The 21,556-nt window shown below is 38.7% G+C and overlaps 1 protein-coding gene across 1 annotated transcript; it reads right to left on the bottom strand.

Annotated features, from left to right (window-relative positions):
* Positions 1-8,421: 8,421 nt before the first annotated feature.
* LOC108425187 (coagulation factor XI-like) lies at positions 8,422-19,055 on the bottom strand. Its single transcript, XM_017693658.2, has 17 exons — positions 18,925-19,055; positions 16,814-16,964; positions 16,332-16,429; positions 16,052-16,214; positions 15,252-15,373; positions 15,009-15,153; positions 14,229-14,341; positions 13,980-14,142; positions 13,727-13,842; positions 10,483-10,627; positions 10,161-10,270; positions 9,759-9,921; positions 9,548-9,669; positions 9,301-9,445; positions 9,087-9,199; positions 8,828-8,990; positions 8,422-8,640 (listed from the first exon to the last, which is right to left on the bottom strand). The coding sequence occupies exons 1-17, from the start codon at positions 18,986-18,988 to the stop codon at positions 8,535-8,537; spliced, it is 2,202 nt and encodes a 733-aa protein (XP_017549147.1). The 5' UTR covers positions 18,989-19,055; the 3' UTR covers positions 8,422-8,534.
* Between the last annotated feature and the right edge of the window lie 2,501 nt (positions 19,056-21,556).

The raw sequence follows: 21,556 nt of genomic DNA, 5'->3' as shown, positions 1-21,556 counted from the left end.
CCCCTCTAATGTCCCTTTTTGTTGAAGCCATTACAAAATGCTAAGCATGTTATACGAACCTATCCTTTATACACAGAACCTCCACTGTTACCCAGAAATTAAACACAAAAAAATATGTTTTTAATTTCACGCACAAGCCAAATGTTACCCAGAAGCAAGACAACAATACAAACAGAAGAGCAACAGAACTTAGCAAAAAAATGCAAAATCCTCATTAAAGTTCAAAATCTGTTGTTCTTGCATGCAGTTGCTAAAAACTGGAATGAAAATGAATGTATATACTTTAGAAGACAAGGCCAAATTCAGTGATTATCTGACTCTAGATGAAAAGCTCTCTGAGAGATGGACTGATAGTAAAGGACTGGTGAAAGAGCCTTGTATTTGTATGTCATTATACACATGATATTATCTTTACTGAAATCTTATCTGTTTGTTTGCTGATATACTTTATTTGATCATTTCAGTGTATGTGTACTTGGATCCTCATATATGTTGTCCATTTGAAATGGAAATGTTTGAGGAGATGCCATAAAGACAAAGTGCCTTTTTGAATCTGCTTTGTGTTGCTGTACATTTTTTCACGGCAAATAAGTCAAACAGCTACCAACCAATAGGTGGCAGCCAAGTGATGTGTTTTTCACACAGATGTGAAAGAGCAAAATCTCTTTATCACACAAACTTACGTAACGTGAGGCAAAGCAGCAGTTCAGTGTGTCTGCAGCATTAGCTGCTACTGCTTGCTGTCTGCAAACCAGCAACTGCATTTGCTGTTTTAGAGTAATTGTGCTGCGTGACCTTGAAGAACCATGGGAAAGGCCCTGGAGATAATGAATGTGACCACTGAGAACAGACAGAAGGCCAATTATCTGGACGACTCCTCTGGGTGCAATATGAGCAGGGTGCCACTTAGTGTTTTCTCCAGTGTTGTCTGCAGACAGGGTGATGGGAATGGTGCAGGGCGGAGCAGGCCGCAAAGGAAAAACGTAGTGGGTGCTGGCTGAGCTCCTGCACCACTGAGAGGAAACAGGGCATCATGTGCCCTTTCATTGCTTCTGCCTACCACTCTCAGTCTGGACACTGTAATTTGGGTGAATCCTCACTGTCTCTTAGAATTACACCTCTTGGAACTTAAACATAAATTATATACTTAATTTCAGTATATATGCTGTGTATGTATATACACTATTACAAAATTTTACTGAAATTTTGTAATAGTGTATATACATACATAAATATAAATAAATATAAATATAAATATTACTGAAATAATTACAATATATATACTATACACAAGCTCTAGTAGCAGATACAGAGAAACAAATTAAACTGCAGGGAGGAAAATTATATTATAATATTGTATATCTGTGACAAAAGTCTGCAAGTCTTTAGGAGTAGCAGATAATTTGAAAGTGAAATTAGAGTCAGGTGTTTTCAATCAGTGGGATGGCAATCAGGTGTGAGTGGCCAGCCTGTTTTATTTGAGGAACAGGGATCTATCACAGTCGGATCTTCACAACGCATGTTTATGGAAGTGTATCATGGCACAAACAAAGGAGATTTCTAAGGACCTTGGCAGAAGAGTTGTTGATGCTCTTTGGGTTGGAAAAGGTTACAAAGCCATCTCATCACTCCAACAATCCACAGTCAGACAGACCATGTACAAATGGAAGAAATTCAAGACTATTGTTGTGCTCTCCAGGTGTGGTCAGCAAACAAAAATCACACCGAGAGCAAAGCGTCTAATAGTCTGTGACATCACAAAGGAGCTAAGCAACTAAAGGCCTGACTCACAGTGGCCATGTTCACGAGTCCACCATCAGAAGAATCCTGAAACAACAATGGTGTGCATGGCAGTGTTGCAAAGAGAGAGCAGCTGCTCTCCAAAAAGAACATTGCTGCCCATCTGCAGTTTACTAAAGATCACATGGACAAGCCAGAAGGCTACTGAAATAATGTTTTGTGGACAAATGAGGCCAAAATAGATATTTTGGGTTTAAATGAGAAGCGGTATGTTTGAACAAAGAAAAATGCTGCATTCCAGCATAAAAACCTTATCCCATCTGTGAAACACAGTGGTGGTAGTATCGTGGTTTGGGCCTGTTTTGCTGCATCTGGGCCAGCACAGTTTGCCATTCTACTGATGGAACAATGAACTCTGAATTATGCCAGCAAATTCTAAAGGAAAATATCAGGACATCTGTCCGTGAGCTGAAACTCACATGGGTCATGCAGCAAGATAACAACCCAAAGCACACAAGTCGTTCTACCACAGGATGGTTAAAAAAGAATAATGTTAATTTATTGGACTGGCCAAGTCAAAGTCCTGACCTTAATCCTAGAGAAAGTATGGAAGGACAGGAAGCAAGCAGTTCATCGGAGGAAACCCACTAACATGACAGAGTTGAAGCTGTTTTGTAAAATTCCACCAAGCCAATGTTTAGGATTAATCAACTGTTACTACAATGTTTAGCTGCAGTTATTACTGCACAAGGGGATCACACCAGATACTGAAAGTAAAGGGGTTACATGCTTTTGCCACTCACAAATATGTAATATTGGATCTTTTTCCTCAACATATAAACCACCAAATCTAATATCTAATATTTTGGTGTCATTTGTTTAATTTGGTTCTTTATCTACTATCAGGACTGGTGTGAAAATCTGATGAGGTTTTAGGTAAATATTTATGCAGAAATATAGAAAATTCTAAAGGGTTCACAAACTTTCAAGCACCACAGTATGTCAAAGTGTCTGCTTAATCATTCCCAAGCCTCATCTTGTGGAAGCCCAGGCGTATTTGTAGGTTTACATAATCAATACAGATGTGCTGCTGATGGAATTTAACAAAACTATATGATGGCTTGGGGCATAAAGAATGGTATTTGGGACAATACATGCTTTCCTAACCAACTGATAAGATATCAACTACTTTGAGTAACAAAAATTCTTACTGCTTTTTACAATGTTAATTTATGTTAGTATTTAGTCTGATGTTAGATGGTGTACACACTTACTGCCCAGATAAATAGTGGTTAAGACTTTTACACAGTTCTGTATATAGGCATAAGTAAATGTTTGGACATGTCAGATTAAATTAGATGAAAATAAGTTAACACATCCAACACATCCTCTACAGAGAGCACACATCATATATATATAAATAAATGATATGAATATAAACTGAATAACTGCTGCCAGAACAAAACCTTTCATGATGAAATTTCATGATATCACAATTTACTCATTTTCAGTGAATATAAAATATGACAATTTCATTTTCTAATTTTATTTACAAAAACATTATTTAAGCATCAGCAAAACTTTGAAAACATTGGAAAAGAGAAAAAGTTCAACGCAAAGTCTGAATTTCATCACAGTGTGGGTCTACTAATGAGAGTGATGTGAATTCTTTATTTCCGCACAAGCAGTTCCAGCTGTGATTAAGTCAAATGGATAGACGCAATACTGGGGCATTTTTACTTGTGAATCTCAGTTAAAGGCGACTGTACAGAGGAGGACAGATCATTGTGGAGTTATTTTATTTTCGTTTTAGCATGTCAACAGAGAAACCATGAAAAAACAAGACAGGCATGTGGTATGTGTCATTAACAAGACAGACGGCACATTAGAGAGCCACTATAATTATGGACACATCACTTGTTGACTTGTAGACTGTGTTCTACATGCATTCAAAGACTTTAGATTGCGGCCTATGTTTTTCTGGAAAGGAAGTAAGTGATGCACAATGTGTGGTGTTGACTGTGATTACTGTATAACAAACACCACCACTACATTTTACCCTCAAAAGAGCCATTAAAATGTTTGGCAGAACATCAAAGAGTGCCACATTACGGAGATTTGAAGTGATGCCTTTGAATGCATGAAAGAATGAAGGCTTTTGGTTGTGGGGTTGTTGTTTGTTTGCCTGTGTTTTTCTCCCAAGTTTATATTTCAAAAGGGGCATGTGTGTGTGTGTGTGTGTGTTCCAGGCTGTGGTGGGACTCAGTGTCTGTGAGGACTGAAGTGTGGGTCCACAGAGCAGCATGGGGGAGGATGAGTGGCATGCTGGATGTGGGTTGGAAAGTGTGTGTTTGTGTGTTTATGTTGCTGAGTGTTTAGGCTGACTCTCGTGTGAGTGACGTGTGCATGTGTGTGTTTGTGTATGTGTGAAGCTCCTCTAGACTGCCATTCTTTTGGCAGCAGCAGAGCCAGCGCTGCCACCGCAGCTTCCAGCTTGGGCCGCCACAGTCACATGAGCCAGGCTTTCCCACGGGGAGGGGCCGGCCCTGAGGGAGCTTGAGGCTGAGTGAGTGATGGAGTGAGCAAGAATGCCAGACAAACCATAACAAGAATGCCACAAAGCATGTAGCTAGTAAAGAACGGTCAATTTCACCTGTAGTCTCAGACCAGGTACAGAGAAGAATTCTATAAAATTATACAAAACAGTAGCTTCTCAATAATGATTGTCAGTTTTTCAGTAACTACTATCAATTATTCAGAGACTACCTCAAATTCTTCAATAGGCTCCAGCAACCCCCACAACCCAGAAGGATAAGTGGTTTAGACAATGAGTGTGTGTGAGTATTATACAGTATTCAGAAACTATCAAATATTACAAACTACAATAAATCATTCAGTAACTCCTCACGGTTACTCAGTAAACTGTTGAGTGATTTCTAACAGTCATTCTGTAACTACTGTTAAAATCACTAACAATTATTCTCTACTATAGATACATTATCTACTATACATTATTCAGTATTAATTAATCAGAAATTACTATAAACTATTCAGTATATGATAAGAATAATTTAGTGAGTCCTCCTTATTTTTTTAAATCATGGCCTAAACAAAAAACATAGCAGCTTGATAGATCGATGTTCAGCTTCTGAATTATTGTAACGCGGAGCGAGGAGGCGGACGCACACGCTGAGATAAGCGAGATTTATTAGGGGCAAATCCAGGGTCGTAGTCAGAACATTCCAGGGTCAGTGAGCCGACACGTACAGACTTAGGGTAAGACATCTCAAGAATTAACACAAACGAAGACCAGGTACAAAGACACGATACAAAAGGTACAAAGATACAGATACAAAGACTGGCAAACGCAAAGGGCAAACACAGGGCTTAAATACACGTAACAATGAGGGACAGGTGATAACAATCAGGGGCGGAGTTACAAGACCAAAACATGAGCACATGGACAGGACTGGGAGGAGCCAACCGTGACAGAACCCCCCCCCAAAGGCACGCACACCGGGCGTGCCACACAGAACAAAACAAACCAACCCAACAAAAAAGCGAAACCCAGAGAAAGACAAAACTAAACTAAACAGGCACAGACACCGAAGCCAGAGCAGAGGCAGAAACGGGCACAGGGGCAGAACCACAAGGCACAGGAACAGAACCACAAGGCACAGGAACAGACACAGACGGAGACACACCAGACACAGGAACAGACGAAACAGAACGAGGACAAAAAAACGGAGGGAGGACGAGGAGGCACAACACAAAACGACGCCGAACGAGAGACGACCGGAGACACAGGACGAGGAAAACAAGAACGAACAACAGACCACGCAAAAGACAGGGGAACAGGCACCAGGACAGACACAGGAACGAAAACGGGCACGGAAACAGAAACAGGAACAGAAACAAAAGGGGACACAGGAACGGGAACCACAACAGGAACGGGAACCGAGACAGACACAACAGTAGGGAACAGGACAAAACCAGGGACTGAACAAGGCAGAAACAAAGGAACGGAAACAGACACAGGAGGCACAGAAGGACCACAGGGAACAGACACTGACGAGGGCGGGATGGGAGGGAACAAAGGGGATGTAACGTCCACGGAGGCAGGCGCGGGGCCTGCTGCGACGTCCGCGGAGGCAGGCGCGGGGCCTGCTGCGACGTCCGCGGAGGCAGGCGCGGGGCCTGCTGCGACGTCCGCGGCGACTGGCGGCGGGTCCGGAGGCGCAGGCGTGCCGCGGGGTGCGGCCACGGGATCAGAAGTGCCGCGGGGTGCGGCCACGGGATCAGAAGTGCCGCGGGGTGCGGCCACGGGATCGGGCTTTCGGGCTGGGGACCTCTGCTCCAACCTGGAGGAACACAGATACTGGACCCACTCGGCCGTTCCCAAAGCTCACTCGAGCGATTGGCAGCTCGCAGTGACGCTTGCGAACGAGCCGAGTACCAAAAAACGGGTCATCTGAATGCTCCTTCTGTCTGACACCGTCTTGCACTGCAGGTCGCTCCTCCCTGCAGTGGCGCTCAAGACGGGCAGACCCAAGGCGCTTACCTGAGCTCTCGTCGCCCGGACACAAGGCGGGAAGGTCCTCCGCTTTCTTGCGGGACCGACGAGACGCTCGTGTTCCCTCAGCGCCAGGGGATTTGCTGTCTCCGGCTTGGTGGCGTTGGGACACTGCGAACTCGGGCTGCTTTGAAACAGCCGGAGTTTCGTCCCAACGGAACAACCACATGCCGGAGTCTCGCTTACCTGCTGCGTCCTGTGGGGGCCAGTCTTTCTGTAACGAGGAGCGAGGAGGCGGACGCACACGCTGAGATAAGCGAGATTTATTAGGGGCAAATCCAGGGTCGTAGTCAGAACATTCCAGGGTCAGTGAGCCGACACGTACAGACTTAGGGTAAGACATCTCAAGAATTAACACAAACGAAGACCAGGTACAAAGACACGATACAAAGGTACAAAGATACAGATACAAAGACTGGCAAACGCAAAGGGCAAACACAGGGCTTAAATACACGTAACAATGAGGGACAGGTGATAACAATCAGGGGCGGAGTTACAAGACCAAAACATGAGCACATGGACAGGACTGGGAGGAGCCAACCGTGACAATTATCTTGTATTTATTTCATGAATGTTTTTGTAACTATATCCTTCCAGATGGTTCCTCTTGTGAAGGTAAAAATTAAAATAGCAGATATTTATTTTTACATACACAAATGATGAGATAAATCTTAATGTCCAGTAATCTGGACATTAGACTCAGTTTAGTAAATTATGATTAGAATAATAGACTCAAAACCAATCCTTCACGATTTGTGTCTGTTCTGTAAAAAGTAGAATCTTGTGTTCATTTAAGAGCGACAGAGGATGATATTATACGACATTGAGGATAACATTGTTTTCAGTGATTTCAACAGCAGTTTCACTGTCCAGTACTTTGGTCAGTCTGCAAAATTTATAATAATGTTATCATCATTGAGATAACAGACCCATCCGAAAAGCTAAACATCTCCTGTGTTTCAGAAATGCTATTTCTTGCTATTTATATGTCTTCAACACTGGGCTCTGTATGAAACTTATATATGTGTTGTTACAAATAAGCTTATGTAATATTTTATGTAAAATATTCTAACTAGTAACTATAACTAATATCAGTTTTTCAGTAACTACTTTAAATTATTCAGTATCTACCTTAATTGTTTAGTGTCTACTATAAAATATGTGATAACTAACATCAGTTATTCGGTAACTACTAATAATTATCTCCTAATTATAATAATGAATAAAAATTATTCAATAACTACAAATTACATTATTTTCTAGTAGGAACCTTTTTCTTTTTTTTTTTAAATTCAGAATATGAGGCTTGTTTTGTTTAAATCACCGCAGCAACAGTAATCAGCACGAAATAATTACTATTTGCAAGTAATTATATTTTTTGGACAAAAATGGCCAACGGAAACTTAATTTTAAACTCATGAAGTCACAAAAGAGAGAGAAGTTCTTGAGCCCTTTTCTTCTTTTGCTGTAGACACAACTCCAGTCCTGGGATGCTGTCCAGCACAGTTTAGGGATTTACCTGCTGAAACACACCTGATTACATTGCCAGGTTTATTGGATGTGTGTGATTAGGGAAACCTCCAAACTGTGCTGGACACTGGACTTCCAGAACTCGAGCTCCCTTGACCTGAACTGCCTCTCTGTCCTGCAGCTGACGCTCAACCATGGCCCCATTGTCACATGGTGAGAGGTTGGTGAGTGGTTGCTAACGTTCCAGTACCACCAAAGTTTACACTTTGTCCTCACTTCCTCTTAAAACACATCTCACACTTAAAAGTCCTTCTGGAAGCCCCACCCACAGCATTTGGCTGACAGGAGTGCCTCACTGACCGTGTAAATGCAATTGCAAACAAGTCGCAAACGCATTTTAATTTAGGTAGAGCTGGAGCAGGATGATGATGAAATGCGATTTCAAATGCGCGACTGTTATCCCATTTTTAAAATGTCAAACTCAGAATATTAAGACAATGAAAATATAATGTCAAAAGGACTCTGGTACTTTGCTTTTCCATATTAATATTCCCCAGCCAATGTACACAAAAATGCAAATGCAAATACACATGTTGCATTTGAAGTAAGTCTTAAATAATGCACACACACATAGGAAATGCATAAGAAACTGTAAATGCACCATTTAATTAGCATTTTCAAATTTGCATTTGAATTTGAAAAAAAGATCCAGAAGATTCTGTCATATCTGAGCTCTTGACTCCTTCTTTACTTAGTCTCTACAGCTCCTCAGAGAGAAACCAGATACCACATCACGCACAGACACCACTTTAGCAGGCCTGGGCAGAGTCATAACCCGCTTCAGGTGACACTTATTCCTGAAACAACACAAAAGTAAACTCAAAAATGCAGCCCAATGTTTTTAACAAACTTATCCTCCAATATTCCAAACTTCCAAACGTATGTTACTCAGCAACATTGTAAATGAGGGTCACCCTCAATGTTCTTCCAAGATTAAATAAAGGTTGATTGATTGATTGATATTGCAGTTAATTAAAGACTTACCTGAGCTCTGGTGTAAGGTCAGGATAAGATGGTAGGACATAGGTGTAGAACTGACAGCGCGGGTCTGCTGTGCATTTATCTTCACAGATATCAGCATTATCCACAAAAGCTTGACTGCTATCAGCACCATAGAAGTCAACGTCCTCAAAGCGTCTACCCCACACTTTTAGAGACATTTTACTAAATTAGTTGGAAATCAGACAATGCACAAATTCTTTAATCATAAGACTTAAGCATGCTTGTAAAAGAAAAATCAAACCGGTTAAAGGCTTGCAGTTGCGTATTCGCAATCCAGAATAAATTCCTTCTTTCCTAACTGACTCATCCTTGTTAAAGTATTGTTTATGCTTCAGGAAGCAGCTCATCTGGTACCTGTAAGAGAATCAGTTTTACAATGTCTGAAACATTAGAATATGTGGAAATGAACAAGCAAAGTCACGTTTATTAAACCCTTCTTTGCAGACAGCACCCACCAGGTTCTACTTTGAGAAAATGAAAAGTGGGTGCAGCGGGGATGTATTGAACATAGAATTTGGCAGTGTTGAGGTGACCCAGCAGGAACCTGCTCAAAGTCATTGCCAGGAAAATCAGAATTGGCAAGAATGTCCTCCTTACATTCTGTACAAATGAAGGAAACAGAAAAAGTGAAAAGTAAAATGATATAGTAAAAATAGAAAACAAATGAGAGAAAGTGTTACTATTGTATGCTTAGAAGATCACCTTCTCTGGAGGTTTCCTTAGCCTTTTTTAGAGATTGTGAAAACCCTGACACGAGACCCCTTTTTGTTGTGATCACTGGCGGTACTGGGACAGACCAGCTGTATTTTAGAAAGCACATTTTCCTGCAGAGAGATCAGAAACTTTAGCTACTCAAACCATCATTCAGTGTAGAAAGCTAGCAGAACAGTGTTTTACCACCATTTCCTCTTACCTGTATTCTACTGCTGAGAACGTCTCTGTTGCGAAAGAAAAGAATCTGCAGTCTGGATCACTGGTACACGCCTCCTGGCATTCTTCATAGCTGGACGAAGGCAAGTTACGGTAGTCTGACTGTGGGAAATCTACGTCATGATATATGGATGGCAGGCAGGAGACTGATTTGGGAAAAGAAACATGAAAAAAAAAAAATGATGTTAGGGAGTTTTGATTACTTTATGTTACAAGGAGCAGACATTTTTACTTTAGTATTAAGAACTCATTTACATTATAATATTGAATATCTGCATTATTTTGGTGCTACGCTGATCAAAAAGACTATATATATATATATATACACTGTATTCATAGTATTAGTGGCTCATTATCCATGAAACAAACAAAATCTTGGCCTCACATATTTTGTACTCCTGATGGGACAATGCGAAGCCTGATGTTACTCCTTTGAGTTCTGTGACTCGCGATGGGTTTCCTGAGGTGGTGTGCTTCAGGTAGCAATAGAATTTCCTTTAAGTTCCAAATGAAACATCTTTCTTTATAATTTTGCACATATTTGAACCAATAAACATTTACTGTACTGGATTTTTTCAGTTGTCTTTACCAACAAGACCAAAACAGTCCAAGCATAATTTAGTTAGTGTGCTCACTCTGCAGTAAAAGATACACAGATGCACAACCTTCTACACCTTAAACCTCAGGGTACATTAATGGAATAAAACCTTTTGTCTTTATCCCAATCAGGTCGTAGAAAGGTGAAGAAGAGGCAGGAATGGTGCTCTGTGCAGGCTAGCTGACAGTGGTAAACATCTGGAGAGTAGATCTGCAGGACATCATCTCCAGGGAAGTCCACATCCACCCTCAGTTCTTGGAGGGAGGAAAAAAAACAAACAAACAAAAAAAAAAACAACCACAACAATCATATAGAGCAACTTCAAAATCAGTGCAGTCAGGTTAGCAAAAACAAACAAACAAAAAACCTCAAAAAACAAACATTTTGTATCTTACATCTAAAATGTTAGATACATAGATGGGCAGAAGACCTTCAATCCCCCTGCCCCCCTTACACATTTACATTGCCACCTTGCTGACACTCCCTGCCACCCATTTGTCACTTCGGGTAAAAATACAAGATAAATAACCCATAGTTTTTTGCAAGCAACCAGAAAAGGAACATTAAATGCTTTGATCTCCCACTTGATCAGAGGCCAACGCCTTATCCAGGTAGACGTTTCCACCTTATTGTGCCCAACATACTACAGTCCACTGATACATTTGTTTATATTTTCTTATAGATGCCCATGTGGGTTAAAATCTGTTTTATGTTAATCTATGTCATGTTATATAGCTATGTTACTCTGCATGCCCCTCATCATCCATCTGATATTGCAGATCTGTACTGTAAATGCTCTAGACAATTTAGAAAAGTCAATTAGCACCATCTTCCTTGAAGCCATTATTCTGAAGTACGTTAGGCTATGTTCCCCTTCTATCTCCAGCCAGTCTGTGTAGTTTCTCATTGCCTTTTCAGATGGGTTTGGCACCCTCTTTAGGCTGAACTCATCAGAATTGTCCTAGTTTTTGTACTCTCGCTTGTCTTAAATTTACAAAATTTCAAACTTTCTTTGTTAAGTAACATCAGAGAGCAGTTTTTTTCTCAAAAAAAGGTCAACCTCACTAAATTGCACGTTTGCTTGACTCTACACGTCCTGAGTCTGTGTAATGTTTGAGTACAGAGCAGCGCAGTATATATTTTACATTTTTTTTATTTCATGTTGTAAACATCTAAGCTAAGCTGACAAGCTAGCAAGCAAGATTAATAACAAAATAACTACTTAATAGTGAAATAAATAAATTGTTAATTATGATTATTTGTATGACAATTCATTGCCATGTAAAATTTTGTGATTGTGACACACCTATGCCTTTTAGAGCGCTCAGTATGACTGTTTCAGTTATCTGTAAATCAAAAGGGAAAAAAAACTAGAACTCAAACCCTCAAGTTTCGTTGAGTCCTGTTTGGGTCAGTTCTTGTTTTTTTGAATGTGCAGTATGTGAAACCTAGTCAGGGTTCCCAACTATGCTTCAGCTTATCAAAACCTAACAAAAACACTATGGTTAACTCGTTTATGACAACTAATTTCTGATTTTTGCTGGGTTGCAGCAGGAGCCATTATGGGGATATCGCCGGGTAAAAAGTCAGCGGTCCTTATACAACCCCAATTCCAATGGACATTGTGTAAAACATAAATGAAAACAGAATACGTTGATTTCCGAATCCTTTTCAACCTATATTCAATTGAATACACTACAAAGACAAGATATTTAATGTTCAAACGGATAAATAAATAATAAATAATAATAATTATAAATAATAAATAAATAATAATAAATAAAAACAAATAATAATAACTTCATTGGAATTGGGGTTGTAGATTAAACAAATACTCAACAGACTCTCAGCAACATGTCAAAAACATATGAGAGTTATAAGTAGTTTTTGGGTTGAAGCAAAAGTTAGGGTTAGGATTAGGGCCAGGGTTAGGTTTTGGGTTGAAGTTAAGCTTATGGTTAGGATTAGGGTTAGGGTTAATGTTAGGTGTTGGGTAAGGTTGAGTAAAGTTAGGTTTTGTATAACAACACATCTACTTAATGTAAGTAATGTATCAACAGAACATTTACAAGATATTTACCTCAATATGTTCAGATGCTTCACTACTGCAACTGCACTGATATGTTGTTGATTTGTTACTGATAATCTGTTAAGAGTTTATTAATCATCTACAAAGGACCACTCCAAATAAGGTGCTATCAAAAGTGATGAAAGAGAAAATCCATTATTAGATCAAACTGAGTTTAAACTAAATCCTATCTTGGGAGACAGACTCCAAGTCACATGCCTGTAGATGCACAATACTAGCACAAGGTAACAACTGTCAGTTAGGTTTATTGCTATTCTATACTGACAATGTTGGGAGCTGATCTAGTGACTGTTCTGTTGCATTGCAAAAACTTGTATTAAATAGTATGTCTATGTTTGTATGTGATCATTTTTGTCCTCCTATTTTAGTACTTGTTTTGACTGACATTATTTTCTTCATTATATTCTTTATTTTTTTATTTGTCATAGTAGCTGAGTATTGCAGGTGGGGAGGCTGGACACCAGGTGGTGGTATTCCTTTATTGCATGTTCTCTTCAAGCCTTTTTGGTTTCATATTATTTACATTTGTTGTATATCACTGTTGTCTCGAAAAAAAACTCATATCTCCAAATTGATATCTTTAGGAAAAGGAAAAAATGTACTTTACTTTTAATGTAAGACAGTGGAACCAGACTTTTTTTCCAAGTTGCTTTCTGCCATTTCTTTTGGTCCATTCGTGATGACATTTACATATAAATGTGGCTGTCATCCCAAGGCCTCAGCCCTTCTCTTAAATTTTCCTGCTTTTATTAATAACAAAAATATTATGATTGACTAAATAAAATAGTGGAAATTATTTGAATGTAATGCTACCTAGAATTTTAGAAATATTTTGTTATAATTCAATAAAATCTTATTTAATAAAAATGCACTTCTTGCTTTTTGGTATTTATGATTTGTTTTAGGGAAAAGAAAAAAAAAATTCTCTGGGTGCAGTTCCCATGTGTCATAGTTGGCTACCAATTTGTCAGAGTCCAATCTTTTTTTTTGAGAGAACAGGATCTGTGCTGGTACCACAGAATAAATGCCACTGGCATAATTCAGGTGTTGTGCAGCATGTCAGTATGCCCATAAGCAGCAGTAGAATTTGAAATCCCAAAATTTCATAGCAACACTCAATTCCTCCAAACTGTCTTCCTCTTTAATTAGTGTTTCTCAGTGATTTGGTGTTTTGTTCCCCATCAGAATCACACTATCATACTAAAATCACACTAAAATATTTTACTAGCTACATTTTCCACGACTTAAAGCAACAAACCATTACCTTCTGAAGAATCATCTTTACAGCTCTTCAGAGAGAAACCAGATATCACACCTTTTGCAGAGATCACTTTAGCAGGCCTGGGCAGAGTCATGACCTGCTTTAGGTGACACTTATTCCTGAAAAAGCACAAATGAAAAATACATTTCTGTCCACAAATAAGCACAAACAAATCTTCAGTATAAAGAATACTCAATATTTAATTTTCAGATTTTATGTCATCTTGTGACAATCGAGTAGTGTATTAGAGATTTACCTGAGCTCGGGGGTAAGGTTAGGATAAGACGGTAAGACATAGGTGTAAAACTGACACTGTCGGTCTGCAGTGCAGGAATCTTCACAGAGATCAGCATTATCCACAAAAACATGACCGTTATCGGCACCAAGGAAGTCAATGTCCTCAAAGCGGCTTCCCCACACTTTTAGAGACATATTATAATATTAGTTGGAAATCAGACAATCCACAAATTGTTTAATTATAAGATCTTGTGAAGGAAAATCAAACCATTTGAGGGCTTGCAGTTGCGTGTTGGGAATCCTGAATAAACCTCTTCCTTCTTAACTGACTCATCCTTGCTTACATCTGGCTTATACTTCAGGAAGCAGCTCATATGGTGCCTGTAAGAGAAATTATTTACAACAGCTCAAACATTGGAATGTGTGAAAATACAGGCATGTATTCAAATAAAGGAATAGCCAACATAAAGTGTCTTAGTAAAATACTGGGCTACCACAGGCTTGCAGAATAAATTAAATGTGCCCTGGTATAGATTCTGCAAGTCCTTGGAACTGTGCTGCTGGGGGATGCCACATTATTCTTCCAAAAGATATTCCCTCAGTTGGTATGTTTATGCACTAAAATCCTGCTATAATATCCCTCTATATGTAGTTGAGGATAGACTGTTCTTGCAGACACAGTTTGAACACATGCTGCATTGATGTTCTCAATCACCTGAGGTATAGTTGCTCTTCTGTTTTTCCTTTCACGTCGCACTAACAGATAGGCATCACAAGCACTGATCATTTACAGAATTTACAACCCTCTAGATATAAATGCAGATCCCACTTTAGTCACTGTACTTACTAAAACAGTTGAGCAGTCTCAGTAACTGAACCTCTTGCCATCTCTGCCCCAATACTGAACCTTCTTTCAAAGTTCCTTGTCTTTTTGCACTGGAACTCAGTATGCTTCTTCACACATTTTTTAAAACTAACTTCTAATTTCTTCTGTAATTTGTTTATCTGTGTGCATTAGACACCCCTTCTCTTTGCAGATAGTTCTCACCAACTTTTACTTTGAGAAAATGAGAAGTGGGTGCATCGGGGATGTATGGAACACAGAATCTGGCAGTGTTGAGGTGATGCAGCAGGAACCTGCTCAAAGTCATTGCCAGGGAACTCTGTGTTGACAAGAATCTCCTCCTTACATTCTTTAGAAGTGAAGGAAGCAAAGGGAAAGTCATAAAGTGTCAGATGAAATTATCAATAGATGGTTATTGAGGAAAATTCTATGATTAAAAAAAGTTACCTTCTTTGATAGTTCCCTTAGCCTTTGGCAATGACTGTGAAAACCCTGATACAAGACCCATTTGGGTTGTGATGCTTGGTGGTATCGGAACAGACCAGCTGTATTTTAGAAAGCAGGTCTTCCTGCAGAAAGATCAGAAACTTCTCAGAACTGTAGTGTGAGACTGCAGCCAACCAGAGTAAGCTTTCTGCCCACGTATGGCCTCGAGAACCTTACTACAATTTTCTAATAGGCAAACAACATCACTGTTTCCATTTTAATTTGTGGGTTGCAATGGCTTATTGATGATTTTTAATGTGTGTATGAGCTAATTAATAACCATTAAAAAAACAAACCTCCATACACCCTGTAAATATGATACATCAGACAAAGGTAGTCTTATTTTAAAGTGGTACCCCTTAAATAACTAGAGATGTAGCACTGGTTTGCCTCAGGGTGCCGCTGCAGCAGAGTGGTTCATCCAAATGGTCTTTCATGGCCTAGCAACTGTAACTACACAGAGGACACCTATGAAAAACTTTCTAAATTTGCCACAGCATTTGTTAATCTGAAAACTCAAAAGATTGGTAAAAAGAGTAAAGTGTCACTCATTTCTCAAAGCAAAGACACAACAGCCCCAAGTTTGCTGACTACTTCAGCGCTTGCTGGCTGCTAACTCACTGCTGGTGTTTGTGCTGAGCTGCAATGGCTACAACATGTTTAAGAATTCTTCATTTGGAAATGCTCTTTTCTAGTTTGCTAGTGTGGTCACCCACACATTAATTGGGTTGTGTAATTAACTTCTATGTCATTTGTCTTACCTGTCTGCTGCAAATGGGAAGCTGCCTGTTGTGAAAGAAAATAATCTGCAGCCTGGATCTCTGGTACACACCTTCTGGCATTCATCATAGCTAGATGAGGGCAATTTACGGTAGTCTGATCCTGGGAAATCTACATCCTGATATATGGATGAAAGACAGACACCTGATGGGCAGAAAGAAAATATTTGATAGGAAATTTTTATTTGCTCATTTTCTACAGTACTTAAATACTGAAGATGCCATCCAGTTCAAAACTGTTCAACAACAATCTTGGGCTCACTTGGTTTGGACATGGAGAAGCCTGAAGTTGCTCCATTCCGTTCTGAAACCTGGGATGGAACTCCGGAGTCTGTGTACTTCAGGAAGCAGTAGAATTTCCTTTAAAAGTTTCAATTTAACATGCTCTTTATTGACTTTTGCATAACATATGCCAATTTTATCACACTGAAACCAAGAAACAGCTACAGTACACTTAAAATAAAATAACCCTAAAAATTTCTTAGAGGTGAAGCCACTTTTAAATCATTTAAAAATCTTTCGGAAAAGAGGTCAGTGAACCTCTACATAATGTAAAAGTGTTACACTAGTTACACTGATTTTTCTTAGAACCATCCAGTACGTCATAGTTTTGCAGAAACCAAACAAGCTCCAGTCTTATTATCTCCAAATAAACCAAAATAGTCTAAGCACCATATTTTAGAATGCTCACTCTGCTGTGAATCACTAGTACTGAAGTTTCAGAGTATTTTAACAAAGTTAAACCTGTCGTCTTTGTCCCAGTCAGGTCTTAGAAAGGTGAAGAAGAGGCAGGATTGGTGTTGTGTGCAGGCTAGCTGACAGTGGTGAACATCTGGAGAGTAGATATGCAGGACATCATCTCCAGGGAAGTCAGCATTCTCCAGCAGTTTTTGGACTGAAAAAAGCCAGCAGTATAGATCACTTTCACATTCACAAAAATTTAACACAGTAAAAATGAAGGCATACGAGTGTGTGCATAACATGTGGAGCGCAATGTTGAAGTTTATGTTATTGAACAAAGATATAAGATCTTAGGAGTATTATGCATTTACATTTTTTGGTTGTTTTTGTGATGTGATCTATTTTTACAGAAGGAGTCTTGTACAACCAGCAACCATGTTCTAATATTTCTCCCCAACATGAGCATCTACTGTGAAAGCTGCAGGCTTTTTTTTTTCTTTTCGAGAAAAAGAAATCAGACACAGGCAAAGTCAAGTCTAAAGTCTATGGATAATGCATTGTAAAGTAAACATAGCTGACACAAGGGAATCTCTGAGCTATGAAAGAATTATGCAAGACAAGTCAAACTAAATATCAAATACTGCTTTTTTTCATTTGAATTCTTCAGGGCATAAAATTATAAACCCAGTTTAAAATGGGTTATGGATCCTTCTACCCTATTGGGTCAAAGTCTGAGTTCAAAACACATTTCAGACTTTTGACTGACTTGGACTTTAGACTAAGATAATTTAGTTTTGAGTCTCTTTATAACTTAACAAATGTTACAGCACTGACTAATTCAACAAGGACAACTGTTATAACTCAAACACTAGCCAGTACACAACTTACAATTGGCTTTAAACAGTTGCTCACATAAATTGTAGTGGCAGTTATAAATATTACACACTGATTTTCAGATGTTGGGGCACAAATGTGTGTCTGAAATAGGTTAGGCTAAAATAAACACACACACACACACACACGTGTATATATATATATGTATATATTAGTATTATTTTCACAAGTTGAAATTTAGGGGTTGGGGTTTGGGATAGACACCTCACAACAGAAAGTACCCTACAAATGATTTTGTACACATTTATCTTATTACTATCCCATTTAACCCCTTGGATTTCAATAGATTATATCAAGCTTTGTAAATATTTAAAGTCTCAAAACTATTAAAACTATTATTAAATTATTTTGTGTTTGGTAGGTGTGTATATAATATTTAGAAATATATATACATTTTTTACTGTTTGGATGCAGGTTAAATGTTAGCACTGGATGAGTATTATTTACTAAGAAGCTTTTTCTTATTTTTGGGTCATTTATTACTGGGTAAGCATGTTCACAGGAAGTCATTTTAAACACTGTGAAAACTATGCTTAAATTCTACAAGGTATTACAAAAACAATCAAACGAATAAATCTCCAAAATGGCAGCTTTACAGGAGATGGCAAAATGGTCTTAACTTTTAAAGTAAGTTAATATAGAGATTTTAGAGATTATGAGATAAAGAGATTTTATTCCAAGAACCGCATTTCTATTGGTCCATTCATCATGACATTTTTAAACTGTGAAGGAAAACTGCTGTGCTCAAATGTAGAAAAAAAGACCTGAGACACTGGGTCAATGATGATATGGACCACATGGATCCAAAGTTCAATGATGGGATCAACATACAAAACAAACAAACAAACCTAGTCAAACAAGCAAGTCAAAGCTTAAGGTAAAAAAGGGTTTGTCAGTTTAACTTAAAAAGTCTTCATTTGGCAAACAGTTTAACAAGTTTCTTTCACTACTTTGAGTGAACCACTGCAAAGCAAAATTTTAGTTTTGATGAGTGTTTCCTAACCCTGGTCATGGAGCACCCCCTGCCCTGCACATCTCTCTGCTCTGTCTTTTCCCTGCTCCAGCTAAGCAAATAATTAACAAGTCCTTTTTGAGCTGAACTGGGTGTTTAAGAACAGGAAGACATAAAAACGTGCAGAGCAGGAGACACTACAGGACCAGGGTTGACAATCTGGTTTAAGCAACCAAAAACAACATTTCTCATCATTCAAACCTCAAGAACATTTCAAATGAACTTCTGACCTGTTCCATGTTTTACAGTGCACCAACTTAGAACGTACCTACACCGAGGGACTCTGGAACAGCAGCCAGCAGCAGCAGTGGCAGTAGCACCCACATTACCATGATTCCCTAAACACACCGCTTGGAAGACACGTATTAATAAATCAGTGGTTTTGCTACTACTCACTACTCACTCCCAGAATATTCTGGGAGGTCACCTGACTCCAGACTCTACACAGTACACCTATCCACGTTCAGCTTTTCCTGATTACTGATGTCTGTCATGTGTGTCATTAGTATTTGTATAAAGCCTGGGTGTCTAGAGCCTTTTGAGCCTTTTGTCTGTATTGATCTGCTTGTTTGTGTTTGCTTTGTTGTTTATGTCTTTTTGCCTATGAAGGACCAGATGAAGCCAAAATGAAAATAATAATAATAATAATAATAATAATAATAATAATAATAATACAATTAGAAATAAATGACCCAGTAAATTAATGTATGTATAAGAATTGAATAATATAAAAACCTAAAAATAAATAAATATACATAGAAATTAATATACCAATAAATAAAACCTTGCATACATTAATGTGTGCATTTGCTTATTATGTCTATTTGGTAAGTTCCCCTCCTCACTGATTTTATTTGCTTCTTTAATTTTTTTCTTTATTAATTTATTACTATAACTATTCATTTCTATATTTATTCATTTCCCTACTTATTTATATCTGTGTATCTATATACCTGTTCTTATTCCAATAAAGGGGCTGTCAATCAATGATGTTCTGGTGTCTTAAAATTCCTATTGAATGATCGTTATCAGATACAGAAATATCAGATATACGGAAATAAATGAGTTAATGAATCAATAAATATAGCAAATAATTGTTAAATTATAGATACAAAAAAAAATATTAAAATGAACATAGGCATGTGGTAAGCGTGGTCTATGGGCTCCCCATTCAACACACTTGGATGTCACAACTCAATTCCACAGTGCTCTGAGTTTATTTTGAACACAAGAGTATTTACACTCACGAGAGAAAAATTGAGGGAATAAAGACTCCACAGTCAGCATCCTTCAGCCATTTGCCTGACACAGCGCTACAGCGATTCTGTTGCATTGGGTCTGAGGCTGCGAAGCCGCACAGACCTTCTCCAGACATACTTCTCCACCATTGTCCTCTTCCCTTTTAACCTGGTAGCCCCACCCACATTAACTCTGGGTCATATCATTATTCACAGTCCAGGGGTGAAAACAGAACAAACAACACACACATCAATCACCTATATACTTACATAAGATGGCCATTTTCTTCATATACACACACACATGTGCACAATTATCTTAGAAATGATTGCTAAGCTAGCTATATTTAACCTTTACAGGTACCAGTGACCTGGCTCCCACCTTGCCTGGATCTCAAGTAAGTAGAAATTTTAATTAATACAATTAAGCGCTTGTCATAATAAAAGTCACCATAGTATTCATTGAAGAAAGGTGAAGTGCAGTCCTGGTGATGTGTTAGTTTAACCTATCATCATCACAAGCCATTCATTTAAAAAATAATCAGTAATACAGAAATAAATTGAGGAAATGTGTATAATTATAATCAAATTAAGCAATATAGACTTTATTTCATTATTTGTATTTATTGATTAATTTACTGAGTCATTTGTTTTTCTAAGTTTGTTTTCATTTTAGCAGATCTGATCTTCAATATTTGCCTGACCTCTTTTTACCACATTCGTGCTTAGACCCTCTGCCTGCCTTTTGACCTTGCTTTTGTCTTGCCTGCTCCAGGTTGTGGAGGCAGCAAGCCAGTGCAGCCTGCAAGGTGTCCTGCGCTGGGACTTTAAACTGGCAAACCTTCTGATCAATACAGATACCTCAGAGGTCAAGCTGATTGACTTTGGGTGTGGTGATAAAATCAAGAGAATGGGGTACACTCAATTTAAAGGTAAATATAAATGCTAATAGCTCCCCATTATTGAGAATCATTAGCCTGGTAAAATTGAGAGAGTGAGTGAGTTACCAAACAGTCCCATGAGGTTTTTCACATCTAAAAACATCATCCTGAAAGACGAATTGTGTGTTTTAGCACAAGCTGTAAAATGGATTATTGTGCTCACCTCTGTTGGTTTCTTTCCTTTGTTATGTTCTCAGGCACATTCCTGTACTGCCCTCCTGAGTTTCTTCTGGGGCGCAGGTATCACGCTGATCCTGTGACAGTTTGGTTACTTGGTGTCCTATTGTTCAGGATGGTTTGTGGATACTTTCCCTTTGTTGATAAAATGAACATCGTTCAAGGGCGTCTGAAATTCAGACGTGGCCTATCTCAGGGTAAGATAAATGGAAGCATCCAGGTAGATTAGGCATATCTAGTAACTGAGTACAGAGGAACAGAAACTGAAAACTTAACCAATAGTTAGAGGGGAATATGCAGAAGCCTTGAAGAAGATGGGTTACAGCAGCAGAAGATCACACCTGGTGCCACTCCGGTCAGCTAAGAACAGAAAACTGAGACTACAATTCACACTGGCTCCCCAAAATTGGACAATAGAACATTGGAAAATTGTTGCCTGGTCTGACAAGTCTTGATTTCAGCTGCGACATTCAGATGGTGGGGTCAGAATTTGCCACAAACAACATGAAAGCATGGATCCATCCTGCGTTGTATCAACAGTTCA

This window comes from Pygocentrus nattereri, chromosome 27, assembly GCF_015220715.1.
Source record: "Pygocentrus nattereri isolate fPygNat1 chromosome 27, fPygNat1.pri, whole genome shotgun sequence".
In the NCBI taxonomy this organism is placed as follows: domain Eukaryota; kingdom Metazoa; phylum Chordata; class Actinopteri; order Characiformes; family Serrasalmidae; genus Pygocentrus; species Pygocentrus nattereri.
Note: the sequence above shows the minus strand (reverse complement) of the source record. Positions and strands in the feature narration are given on the sequence as shown.

Coding starts and splice junctions, on each gene's coding strand:
- LOC108425187 (XM_017693658.2), bottom strand. CDS start 18,988: ATGGTAATGTGGGTGCTACTGCCACTGCTGCTGCTGGCTGCTGTTCCA. Junction 10,628..13,726: donor TAAAGATGATTCTTCAGAAG/GTAATGGTTTGT, acceptor CCTCCCTCCAAG/AACTGAGGGTGGATGTGGAC. Junction 9,670..9,758: donor TTCTCAGCAGTAGAATACAG/GTAAGAGGAAAT, acceptor ATCTCTCTGCAG/GAAAATGTGCTTTCTAAAAT.